The 14,527-nt window shown below is 37.4% G+C and overlaps 1 protein-coding gene across 1 annotated transcript in view; it reads left to right on the forward strand.

The window, feature by feature from the left end:
* The window catches only part of LOC104709803 (probable pectinesterase/pectinesterase inhibitor 39), a 3,713-nt gene extending 1,708 nt beyond the window's left edge, over window positions 1–2,005 (forward strand). Inside the window, 3 exon segments of the mRNA XM_010426360.2 lie at window positions 104–306; window positions 776–936; window positions 1,128–2,005. Coding sequence (XP_010424662.2) covers window positions 104–306; window positions 776–936; window positions 1,128–1,819 — 1,056 coding nt within the window. The 3' untranslated portion in view covers window positions 1,820–2,005.

Raw genomic sequence — 14,527 nt, forward strand, 5'->3', positions numbered from 1 at the left:
CAATGAGAATAACAATGATATGAGTGTTGCATTGCCTAAGAACTTGAAGGAGAGCATCTTAAACATCTCTAACAACCTCAGTAACTCCCTCGACATGCTTCAGGTGATGTCGAGGAAGAACCCGTCCCGGGAATCATCTGACGTTGACGTTGAGTACCCGGGTTGGGTCTCAGAGTTTGACCAGAGACTCCTTCAAGCTCCAGTACAAGAGACCAGTTTCAATCTCTCGGTGGCGAAGGATGGAACCGGAAACTTCACAACCATTAGTGCCGCCGTCTCTGCCGCTCCAAACTCTAGCGAAACTAGGTACATAAAATCTTAACCCGTTATGTAGTCAAGTTAACATTTGAAAAAAGAAAAATTACAAACATGGCACCAATAATGAAGAAATGATTTCCCAAGTTTTCACTAATCACAATTTCTCAGAATTTTTATTCATTTATTTAAAATTAAAATGAATTGTATGGACCATATTAAGTCACTTAAATCTAATTGGTACACACGTAAAAATAGTTTCACGATTCTGCAAATGTCTAAGTCTAACAACATTACATAATTTTTTTTCTTTCTAACAACATTACATAGTTCCTTATGAATATCTGTGTATTTGAGCCACTGAGGGATACACACTAACAAGCTTGAGACGTGACACATGCAATTCAGGTTTATGAAAGTGAAATGATACTCTTTTTGGTTTTAACCGTATTAATACATGTCATGTTTTTTTTCTTTTCCCAAGTCATTGTCTAATATTAATCTTCAATTTTTTGGGTAGATTTGTTATTTATATAAAAGGTGGAGAATATTTTGAGAACGTCGAAGTACCGAAGAAGAAGACAATGATAATGTTTGTCGGAGACGGTATCGGAAAAACAGTCATAAAAGCAAACCGCAACTGCGTTGATGGATGGCCAACTTTTCGAACTGCTACCGTAGGTTAGTAGTAGTAGAGCCTTTTGATAAAGAGTTCAATTTAATTTAGAGATATCTTGATGGGCTGAGACCAAATTATATCTTGAGCCCAAATAAAATCTAATTTAAAGATATCTATTAATCTCTCCGCAACAAAAGTACTTCATACAATTCCTCTGTTTTTTTTTTCCTAACCTATATAATTGTGTATGCAGGCGTGAAAGGGAAAGGCTTCATAGCTAAGGACATAACATTCGTGAATTTTGCTGGACCGGCCAAAAAACAGGCTGTGGCATTGCGAAGCGGCTCTGATCTCTCAGCCTTCTACCGTTGCGCGTTCGAGGGTTACGAAGACACCCTTTATGTTCATTCAGCCAAACAGTTTTACCGAGAATGCGATATATATGGTACAATCGATTTCATATGCGGCAACGCGGCTGTTGTGTTCCAGAACTGTAGTCTTTATGCTCGTAGACCAAATCCTCACCAGAAGATTGCATTTACCGCTCAAAGCCGCAATGGGTCGGCCCAGCCCACTGGTATATCTATAATCCATAGTAGAATCTTGGCCGCACCTGATCTGATCCCTGTGAAAGGTAACTTCACGGCGTACTTCGGTCGACCATGGAGAAACTATTCTAGGACGGCTATCATAAAATCATATATTGATGATCTCATAAATCCTTCTGGATGGTTGGAGTGGAATAAAAGTTCTGCACTTGAACCCTTATACTATGGAGAGTACATGAATGAAGGGCCTGGTGCAAACATGACAGAGCGGGTCAAATGGTCCGGTTTTAGACGCATCGAAAACTCAACTGAGGCAACCCAATTCACCGTCGGTCAATTTATCAATGGTGACACATGGCTTAATTCTACTGGTATCCCTTTTAGTCTCGGCTTCTAATTAATCGTTAGAATTTGATAATCATGAAGCAAGCTAAAATGTTGTAACCACCATATTGGATCATAAAGATGGAATCAAGACTTATAAATTTATCAACATTCTTGATAAGTTTTATTGCACGTATAGTATTTGTGTATTACAGTTTCAGAGCTGCTATGGTTTCAATGTGACATGAGTATATGTAAATGTAGCTATATATGGTTTGTCTATAGATTATAGATAAATCTCATACTAAGTGAGATTAAAATATTGTGACAGCTTGAGTTCTCAATTTCAGTCTAATATTTTGAGAGAATATGATAGACAAAAAAGATGGTTCATACTTCATAACCGGATCATGAAATTAAGCTAATTGAATAAAAAGTTAAACTATAATTTAGTCAAATTTAAGAAACTTATTTATTTGTGCACATATGTAATTCTTTGTTTTTCCAGTGAAATAAAACGCCTTTACCATCTGTTTTCTTGGTTGTGCAATAATGGGAAAAAAACTTTTTACAGAGAAGCAGGAAAAAGGAGAATAAGAACATGAATCCAAACTTTTATTTTTAATTTTCTTTTCCCTCTTTATATCGTGTTTTGTTTTGGAGGGTCATAATGCATGTGGAATCATCACAGAAGCGCACATGATATAAGTACGACATTCCCATCCTCTCCTCTCCATTATTATTCAACGCTACTCTTCCACAATATTTACATATATTTTTGTTATACATATATATCAATATTTCTCAACATTTTAAACAACAATATCCACATAATATGACAATGTGCTCTTTGGCGATTTACTGTTTTTTCTAGCTACTCCAAAAGGAAATAATATAATGTGGCTTGTGAGTCTCTCTAGTCCTAGCTAGTTCATAATGTGGGAGCTGGATAACGGCATCCAACAATGTCATAACGTGTAGGATCATCATTCATACATCTTCGATTATATGAGTTTGCGTATGTATTATAAATTTTCAAAAATATATTTTGAAATACTTAGCAAAACTAAAAATGATTTTCTTAAAATATTTAATTTACTTTTGTAGTGATTAAAATTTGTAAAATATATAACTAAACAAAAAATCAAGAAAAGTATTATTGAATAAATAATATTATACAAAGAGTAATGTTGTGTTTAGATTCTATTGGTTATCAGTTACATGTAAATTAGAAAATAATATATTTTAATTATCTGTTTATATTTTAAAAGATGGATCATATATAGGTAGCACACACAGATGGAATTCATAATATATAGATGGCTCAATTTGAACAGCGATGAAACATTCGAGAAGGATCTATATAAATAAGCAAAAAAAAAACATTTGCATTTTATAAAAATTGAACTTGCAACATGGTATTTATAAGAAGTAAGAACCAAACGCTTTACTACCGATCATGTTTAGTTGTTATTCAAAATGAGCTACATGGTAAAATTAGATGGATCTGATCAATTATGTCTTTCATCAAATTTGTTTTATTATGAAGAAAAAGACAAATATTTAATTTGAGACCCTGAAAAATCTAAAACAGTTTGATTTTGAGATTCTTGACAAATTTAATAAAGTTTGGGGGTGCTCCGCATGCTCGTTAATTTCCTTTGCGGTGACGGTGAGTCTTGACAAAATCAAAGATCATCATCTACTTTATATATGCCCATAACACTTTCACAATTTGATTGGATGTATTCATTGATGTTTTGGGCATAAAGCCAAACGCCAAACTAGTTCCATAGTTTGACACCATGTTGCATTGCATTTTGTCAATAACAAATTCGAACTTTTGGGCTCTCTAGCTGATGATTTACCATGTTCGGAAAGAAAGGTATGCACATCGACGTAACAATCACCACCCGATTGTACACTTCGCTCACATTATTGACAAAAACTGTTCGAAACCGTATTGTCCCGCATGCCATCCCGAATCGTATACGATAACCTTCTCTCCTTAAATTTCCTAGCATACTCACTTTGCCAGTATATATTAGCTATTCATTCATGAAAACCACGTACTCCTGGTTCAAGTTCAGTTTTCCTTTACTCAATTTGTATATAACAAATCCAAAACAGTTTAATTTTGGAACTTGTGAGAATATATGAAATTGTCTAGATAAAGTGAAGCACTATTTACCTGTGATATGATTTGGGCCCTCAGACGTTTATTTTAATTTTCCGTAAATTAAGTGATTGGCTTGTCGATAATGTTATGATGATCATTGCTGTAACGCTTTTACCGTACATTATTATTCAAATCATTGTAACCTTTTCTTAGCAGAACGCATAACAATTCCAATTAGCGATATGTTACGGATTAGACTAAAAAGAAAAGAAAAAAAAACACTACTAGTTCCTAATAATTGTTATAGTGGCCAGAGTTTATACTTCATTATCGATTCGTATTAAAAGGCTGATCACATGCACACATGTATGTGGAATGATTGAAATTTTAAAGTCACAAGTCCAAGTCTCATCATCAATATACAATCTACCCAAAAACAAATGTCCATAAAATTGTCTAGACCAGTTCAACGGTCTAAAACTGCTATGATTATCTATTTGGCATCTATATGACTTATATGGTGCATAAATAACAAAACCAATCGCCACAATTAAAATATAGGAATTATTATATCCTAACACACTTTTCATATATTTTATTGCATCCTAACACATTTTTTGTCTAGAAGGCACTTTTTGCCTTGCTTTTACACTGTTCACATCTTTTCTATATAACTTCACCCCTCAACTCCTTCTTACCAAGTCATCCTTTCTAACCAAAATGGTTAGAGCAAAAGAATCTCATCCTTCCATTGGTAACTAAAAATCTTTGATCTTGTGGCTGTATGACTTACACGTGTATAGTTCCTCCAAGTCGATGTTGGCAGCCATATATAAAAGTTTCCTTTTGTGTGGATAAGGGAGACAGGAAGGAATAGGGTTTTGCTAAGCCGAACATGGCGGCCCTGGTAATAAATGTCTTTTACGTTTTTTGGTTGTTTTCCGTGGATTGCATCATTGGTTTTGTTTCTTTTCTGTGGATTGCAATTATGTGATTTATAAACCAACAACCGTTATTGGTTGCAGGTTGGACATTGTATTTTCCTATGCGGTGAGTGGGCTTCTTCTGTGGATGGCGTTTGGAGGTTTGAGGTCAATAAGTTTCTCGTTTCGAGGGTCGTTCCCCTCTCCGAGACTGTTACGTTAGCTGAACTTGAGGATGTTGTACTACTCGAATTCGGCGTTCTGAAGAAGAAGGCTTCTTTCAGCTTTTCTCCTCCTAACAGCATGCTTTTCACCACGGGTGAGAGAACTCCTCCTGTATTTGTTACCACCGATGTTGGCTTAGACTACTTCAAGCAATTGTTTCGGGAGAACCGTCATTTAAATATGTTTGTCAACTTCCAAGAGTCTAGAAATAGAGGTACGAGCATAGATGAGTTAAATACAGGGGATAGAGTTTCTGATGTTTCTGGTCGTGGCATTCCTCTCTCCGGTAAGTCGCCTGGATGTAGTTTTGGAACAAGCGATGATGAGTTGGCACCATTACCTGATGCCGCTTTTGGAAGCCAACTGGATGATGTCATCCTCGATGGTCTGTCTGAAATGGAAGAAAATTTTAAGATTGGATTTTCTAATATTAAGAGTGGGAAGCGTGTGTCTGCTGGAAGTTCAGCTGGTTGTAGTTTCGGTAATAGTGGGAAGCGTGGGAAGTGTTGTTTTGTCACCAATAACACTTTAATTGATGTTGATGTTGAAATGGAAGGAATTGTTGGTTTGAAATCAACAATTCCCATAATACCTACCACCCAGGTTGATCCATCGCTATTGGCTGAGGTGGATAAAATAGAGTCAAAGTATTGGGGACGAGGTTGTAATATTGAAGACTGGAGAAGAAGTATTGGGCACGAGGCTGAGGGTAATGTTGAAGACTGGGGTCATAGTTCTGAAGAAGAAGAAGATGCCGAAGAAGAAGAAGGACCAACTCAGGAGATTCTTACTCCTACAGGTTATGATCGAGAACTTTGGGGAAACTTTGTGGGAGATCATTTTGGTCGTACTGATCCTGTAGAAATTATGTGTACCACGAATGACTGCTTTGACCATAGGGTTGTCATCAACGGTGGGACATCCTTACCAAAAGGTGAGAAATTTGGTATGGATTCTGGTGGGGTTTTCGGTCTGAGGGGTGACCCAGCAAGCAGTGACCATGTCCAAAAGTACCATGACCACGTGGACACATAATGGTGGACAGGAACAGATTCCAGCTAAACCGAAAAGGAGGTTAGAATATGTTGATGATGAGGAGTTTGATATTTCTCCTCTGTTTGATGACATAGAATATGAGAGGGATGAGATTCCTGATCTTTACATTGATGACGATGATAAAGGCACATACAAGGGCATAAAATTTGCCAACAAAGAAGATTGCCAGATAGGTTTTGCCATATATGCAATTAAGAAACAATTCCATTTTAGACAAACCCGGACGAAGCGAGACTACTTTGTTCTTAATTGTTCTTCTGTACGATGCGACTGGAGGATAATGGCTAAAGAATTGAACAATGGATACTATGAGATACGTAAAGCATGTTTGGAAAATACATGCTCAGTTGAAACAAGGTGCAATTACATGAAGAAGGCGACATCTCGAGTTATTGCTGCTGTCTTCAAAGCACAATTTAGCGATCCATCTAAAGCCCCAGGACCAATGGACCTGCAGCAATTGGTCCTTGAGGATCTAAAGGTGTCAACATTATACAGTAAGTGTCGTAGTGCTAGGGAAAAAGCTACAGACATTTTGTTTGGCTCTGATGAAGATTCATATGATCAATTGGCTGAATATTTGCATCTTTTGAAGCTCGCAAACCCCGGTACTGTAACAGATATCAAAACAGAAATCGAGGATGATGGTAGTGAAAGGTTCTTGTACACGTTTTTGGTGTTTGGTACATCAATACAAGGCTTTGGTAAGTTGAGACGTGTTCTTCTTGTGGACGGGAAGCATCTAACTGGTAAGTACAAAGGAGTGTTGTTGACAGCAAGTGGCCAAGATGCTAACTTTCAAGTATTCCCTCTAGCGTTTGCTGTTGTAGATAGCGAGAATGATGATGCGTGGACTTGGGTCTTTGAAAAGCTTGAACGGATAATCGCAGACAGCAATACCCTCACCATCATTTCTGACAGATGTCAGAACATTTACGTTGCTAAAAAGAGGGTTTTTCCCCAGTCTCATCATGCAGCTTGTATTGTCCACTTTGCGCGGAATGTCAATGCTAAATTTCACAACAAAGGTCTTGCCAAACTGGTCACTAATGTTGCATATGCCTTCACAGTTGGCTCTTTCCGGACGATGTATGGACAAATTAGAGGAAAAAACATCGAATGTGCTAAATGGCTTGACAAAATTGGTGCTGCTCATTGGTCACGCGCATATTTTCAGGGAGACCGTTACAATTTGATGACTAGTAACATAGCTAAATCGTTGAACAAAACATTATGGAAGGGTAGGGCGTCACCAATAGTGGAGTTGCTTAAGTTTATTAGGGCTATGTTAACACGCTGGTTCAGGGCAAGGAGGAAAAATTCTGCCAGACACAACGGGTTGGTAAATCCTGAGGTTGATAAACAAATGACAAAGAACATGTCACTAGTTACCGGAACCAAGGTTGCAACTGTTTCAAGTTGGAGTTATGAAATTGTGGGGTTGTTCAACGGGAAGCACCATGTCCTTCTGGATTTGAAAAAATGCACTTGCAAACATTATGATCGACTAAATATCCCTTGTGGACACGCAATGTTGGCTGCCAACTACCAAGGTATTCCACCAACAACACTAGTAGACGAGTACTATAAGACTTCTACATGGGCAGCTACTTACGCAGGAGTAATCAATCCTGAAGTTAACCCCAATGATCTTGGCTTGGCCGATGAAGTTGTTAGGAGGGACTTAATACCACTAAAGTCCCGCCGGCCATTTGGTAGGCCAATCAAGACTAGAATTCCATCTGTTGGTGAATATCCGGTAAGAATGGGCTAAGCTTCATCTATTTATTCAAATGTTTCTCATGCGAGTGATCATGTATTAAATTGTATATATTTTTTTTACAGGAACCTTCAACTGGCACTATCAGGGTTAATAGGTGTTCAAGATGCAAGCAGATAGGACACAACATTTCTACGTGTACCAATCCAATTTGATGGTGTTTTGCATCTTTTTGTGAAGAAAGTTAGGTTTTGAAGGCTATGAGTAATTTTTTGGGGCCTTCTTAACCAGACACTTACTTTTGCTCACTTTTAATTGCATCTATTTTGCCTTCAAGGCTGCGGTAAATGCTAGGAGTTAGGTATGTGCTGAGTAGCAATTTTTTGGTCCCTTCCAGGTAAGTGCTGGATAATTGACGTCAGAAATATTAGTATCACTTTTAGAATTTTTTTGTCATATCCATATGGCTTACTTACTGCGGTTATTGTAAACTTTATGAGTTATGAAACGTTCCACTATATATCTCTTTTCCCTTCTTTATATGATTACATATCTCGCATAGTATCATCCATATGGATACCTAATTGTGGACAGCCCGAGATGGTCAACTGTTTACATCCCTGCTTATACTGGATTGCTCGTTCAACAATGGACAACAATAGCTGTTAGTAAACTTCTAAATACCATCTATATGCGTAATGGATTTCTACCATAGTCCATCCATGAGGATACCCAAATCTAAGAACCCAAAAAATACAATCGTGGACACCGTCAGGATGGCTATTCCGTGGACACTGATCGGTGGATGACTCTGTGTATAGTAGCCCCAACTCATGTGCCAAAAAAACGTATCGTTTGGTTCGTGTAGTCTCATTGGAGGTTTTGGTTCGTCTAGAGTCATTGTAACTAGAAGGTATCGTTTGGTTCGACTACTTTCATTGTAACTTTTGGTTATCTGTACATTCATTGTGTCGTTTCGAGAATTGCCTTCTCTTCAACTTCTTCTTCGATCATTTCATCTATAAATATCCTCTCATTCTGTAATGAATATAATCAGTTCTTCCTACATCTTCAACATCCACCTCTTTACGCCGAGTTCTATAGGCAATCACCTAAATCTGCTTCTCTTCAATTTGTTAGTTCCTTTCTTTTACTTAACTTCACGTCTTGTTTTAACCTAAGTTGGTTTCGGTTGTTTCATTTTCAGAATCAAGTAATGGCAGGTGAAAGTTCTAGTAGACGTCAGCCCTTCAATTCGGAGTGGGAAGACATGGACGGCGCTAATCCCGGTAAACGTCCAAAACTCAATTCTGACTTCGAGTGGGAAGAGGAAGCACTTGAGACCATTTCTGAGGCCTTTAGTAAGACTAGAGCAGTGGTTGAGGCGGAGACAAAGGATCGCTTCAAATCAATCCTACATATGTTGCATGAGCATATGAAGAAGAAAGAGGACGCAACCGCACTCCTGCACCAAGTTGAATTAATTGACGCTCAAATCTCCCAGCTTAATCAAATTTTGGGTCAAGAACTAGTCGATTTTGAGGCAGAGCACAAGAGGTTGGAGGAGACCCGAGAGTTAGCGGCGGCTGATGTCGAACAGTGCAAAGTTCCTCCTCCGATTGACTGGTGTAAACTGGAAGTTCGTTTCCCCGATGTTTAATTTCCTATTACTGTTCACCTAATGGATACCTATTGTAATGTCATCATGCACTTAAATAGCATAACCATATCACCAAACTCCTATGGATACCTAATGTACTTATGCACTTATTTCCTATGTTTTGAATAGTTGATACCTATTTTCTGGTTTAACTTTAATTTTCTATATATTCATTAGTTCCGGATATATATGAATGGATACCTAATGTCGTACAACTTGTTTTAATCTTAAATGTCAATACCTGTATGGTCAATATCCGTAAATATCATACTCCATCCAAGCTAAGAAACCAAAAAAATACGATCGTGGACACCTTCATATACAATATTACATAAAATCTATCCACATGGACAACAATATTTAACGGCTTAAAGACATTTTTCCAGATCACATTTGTTCCCTGCTCATACTACTGGATTTCTCTTTTAATAATGGATACCATTACCGGGTCTTCTAATTTTACAAGTTTTAAATCCTCAAATTAGGGTTCTACCCACTATTAGATTGTGGATATCCATACATAGCAATTTGATACTAGATTAGCATATTTTCCAGGTCAGAAAAAAAGATCTTACCACATCTTGAAAAGATCTTACAGTTCAGTAGTTTCAGAGAATTATAATGCAAAATACAAAAAACTACTGAAAGCAATATTGCTTACAATCCTAAGACAAAAGCATTATATCTCTAGATAGGAAGAAGAAGATACACTCGATACACCTCTCCCCATTGAATTCTTGCAGCGCCTCATGGTCAAAACAGCACATTGGCACATCTTCAAAGTGCCAAGTATTACAATAAGTCCCCCATCGCTTTGGCCGCATTGTGTGGATGAGGTACATTAGAGAGTCAGCCAGCCTATCAACATCACCAAATTGAGGCTTCTTCTTGTAGTTCCAGTAAAAATCCATATCCAAAGTCCCTTCGCAGCTCTTCAACATTATCCACAACAACTCAGCAACTGGGTACACATGTTTAATGGTACTCACGACTGCAATTGCCTCTTTCAAATCACAGCATTGAAAAGCTAAGAATAGACTTTTCACATACAAAGCATAAGGATTCTTGGCGTATAAACACATCCCAAAAAAGTCATAGTACAAAGAATCGGGTCTTGACCAACTAACAAAATCGTAACTGCGATCCAGCCTAACAGAGGAAAGTGTTTCCAACAAGTGAACTGCTACCCTACCTGCACGCCCTGCGACAAGCCAGTCCCTCAAATGTTTGATGCCATCCTGAGCTACCAAACTCACAATTTTCGCCAGAATTGGTGTTGGGATGTAAAGATCTGGTCGTGTAGGAAACTGTAAAAGCGATAACAAGTAGATTCAGCATATCTACCAGATCTATTAAATAAAACCTTATAAAAGACTAAAAACAACAAAAACAAACCTCAGGATTCAGTCGAACAAGAGGCTCAGTGATAGGTTCTTCAGTTGGACTACGGTCACTCATACGTGTCCGAGCACTATGAGGACGAGGGAAATGTCTTCGTGGTAGTATTCGACCATGACCGCATTTACCATGAGAGCAGTTCTCACAAACGATTTTGTATGTCGGAACCATTTTCAGCTATTTTCTAACAAATACAAACTAGGTTTATATAGAATCATTCTACAAAAGATAATAACCAAAATACCCCCAAAGACTAAAATTCATGGCCTTCAGCAATACATAAACCACGTGGACATATCCATGGAAACATAACTCAAACGAATCCATGTGGATACCAGATAATGTTCAACTAATCATCTTATAAAGGATTTTCTTATTAGATTGTAGAATACACACCCAATAGCTGCACACTATAAATTTCCATTCAATTGCTAAAATACGTCAAACATACACTACAACATCCTCAATCCTCGAAGTAATATGTCCACAACCTCAATATAATACTCTATCCTCAAAGTAACACTCTACAACATCCTCAATCTTCAACATTTATGTTTTACAATTTAGAGTAAGTGGGTAATATTCAGTATTGTGTTTAGTTACTAGGTCTTGGGGTTACTTGTTATTGTTTAGGGTTTAGGGTTTATTGTTAAGGGTTTAGGGTTTAGGGTTAAGGGTTTAGGTATAAGTGTCCAGGGTTTAGGGTTTAGGTTTAAACGTTTAGGTTTAAGTGTCCAAGGTTTAGGGTTTAGGGTTTAGGATTAGTGCAGTTCAGGTTTTAGGGTTAATGCATTTTATGTTTTAGTGTTACTGCAGTTTAGGTCTTATTGTTCATTGTTAGGGATCTATTAATCAGTACTTAGTGTTTGACTTTTCATCATATAATATTCTAGTTCAGTCTCCTTGTGGACAGCATTAAATATCCCCTGTCCACACAATTGTGTACAACATCAAATACCTGGACATGATGGTCACGGAAATATACTTGGACAGATTTACCTCCTGTCCATGTTATTGTCTACATATGTTAACCCTTACAATAACCATTAGGGTTTTCTTCTATACAATAGTGTAAAAACCGCAGCCACTCCATACTTGTTTACATACTTTTAAACAATAATCCACACTACTTGACAAAACAAATGTAACCTTCCCCTATTGCTGAAAGAAACCCATAAATGCAAAGTTGTCACCTACTTCTCCTACTGCTGATGTATTATACTTTCCAAACATTTTCAAACAACTAGCGGGAAAAATCCCGCCCTCGATGCAAGTAAGTAGCTTTTTTTACTAACCCATTTGAACTTTTCATCGAGGGCGGGATTTTTGGCTGGTGTGAGGGTCTTCCCCACCTAAATGCCCCTACTGCTGATGTATTATACTTTCCAAACATTTTCTAACCTATTTGAACTTTTCAACTCCATGCTTTTGTGACATGGGTGGCGTGCAAAATTTCTGAATGATGAACGGTAACATCTCCACAACAGGAGCGACGAACTGCTCCACCTTTATGATATCATACAAATCCACATTTGGATCAAAGATGAAAACACACCAATTTTCTAGGCTTATGGCGAGTCCTACCCAATGCTCGTTTTTCCATATCATCGGCATATATATTGTGTCAATATTCTCAAACCAATCTGAAGGACTACCGGGAAAATACCGGTCCAATAATCCTCTCCACTGCACTCTATTCTTGTTCTTCGCAACTGAGAAACTTTTGTACTTCTGCAAGAGGTAGTTCCCAAACCAAGGTGAGGCAAACGTCGAACGCTCCTGCTCGAGGACATATCTATGTCTTTGTCTTAAGAAAGACACCATGACCTCAATATGCTGTTTAAGACAATAAAACAAGATGTAAATAATCCCAATCTAGTAGGTTTACAGACTAATCCTTATAAATAGAGCAGGAATTACCAATGTAGACACCCATTTCTGTGGTTCAACAAGTTCCAGAAAAAACTTGTTGTCAATGAGGTGACCGCAACGTGTAAGGTGTTCACTGCAAGGCATTGTCTAATTAGTAAACGACATACAATAGTATCTATTAGAACATCATAAAAAACATTCAATGAAAACCATGAATTACGTGTTAGGTGCTTCCTTTAACGTTTTCTCAAAGCATTTAAACAGAGTGGTGTCCAATTGAGGTAATAAATCATGCCCATTCGAAGGAGAGTAAGGGTCCTTCTTCAAGCACTCAGCAAGAAGGTTTTGTTCCGCTTCCGTCAAAATAGCAAGCTTTCGCTCTTGTGGCAGAGAAGAATCACTTACATCTAAAATATTTTCAGGTTCAACTTCTCTCTCCTGTAAGATTATATATCATATGTTAGTATACATCATCCCCTCAAACTAAGCATTCAGAGATATATGCTCACTATTTCTACCTTCGCTTCATCGTTGGACGATCCTTCAACTGCCTCAAGATTTGTCAATGGAACTTCCTCTATATTGCCTCCCTAAAAAAACATTATCAAACAACATTAGTTAATCCACATACACATCCACATGTACAGCGCTAAACATACATAATGTACATGATCGTCGATCTTTTCTGACGCTAGGCTCATTATAGTCTCCGAGGCTACCCTCACCTAATTGTTTTATTGTTTTTGCCATTAACACCCATAATAGTTACTTACTAAACAATATAATATTGAAACATTAAGATTAATGTACCGAATAAAAGTTATTGAAAAACTATTATTCACTTTATCTTCAATAAACTCCCCTTCAACGTCTGATACAGGTTTCACCTGTACACATTTCCATATCCATGTGGACAGTACAATTGATTTTAGTATGATATCCAAACAATCCTATACAAAGTTTAATGCTATGGCACAACGTTCTTTCATATACAACGCTGAATGATATACCTCTCATCGCATACATTCTCTGCGACTAGGCTCATTATAGTCTATGAGGCTTCGATGACCTAATGGTTGAGAAAAGATAGAACTTAAAAACATAATGGTTGTGAAAAGATAAAACTTAACAAGGTCTAACAAAACACAATTACAAGGTAACATAAAGGTTTCTTAAGATGTTTCTTCACCTTCTCTTGACAAATATGTTGTGCGCAGTCTGGTGCCCCATGTCCCTGTCCACAAATTCGTATCCATATGTTCAGTCAAAATAAGCCTACTATACCGAAATGAGGCACACCAGTTTCTGGTTCATAGACTGACGCAAATTTTCTCATGACCACAAATTAGTATCCATATATTCCGTGAAATGAGTTCATGCTTTCAATTTCCATTTTATTCCCTTGTCCATGAATACAAACATAAATATGTGAACCCCTAAAGCTGACACAAGAAATTAAAAAGATATTATATGACTATCAATCACCTTTTCTTGACCACTTTCTGCTTCAACAGCTGCTGCACCTTTTATCTGCCAATATGTTCAGTAACATTAAACGATGATATAACTTGTCATCTTTTTCTCACATCCATGTGGACATCAATAACGCTAACTAAACAAATAAAAATGTGGTTCAAAGCCTACTATTCACCTCCTCGTGCCCAGTTTCAACTTGTAGTGGCCCTTGTACCTATCCAAAAATAGATATCCATATGTCATCTTTTTCTCAGATCCATGTTTCCAAACATAATTATATGACCACATAAGGGTTACTCAAAAAAAAACAACAGTTGTTTACCAACTACTTA

The sequence above is a fragment of the Camelina sativa genome, chromosome 8 (genome assembly GCF_000633955.1).
Source record: "Camelina sativa cultivar DH55 chromosome 8, Cs, whole genome shotgun sequence".
NCBI lineage: Eukaryota > Viridiplantae > Streptophyta > Magnoliopsida > Brassicales > Brassicaceae > Camelina > Camelina sativa.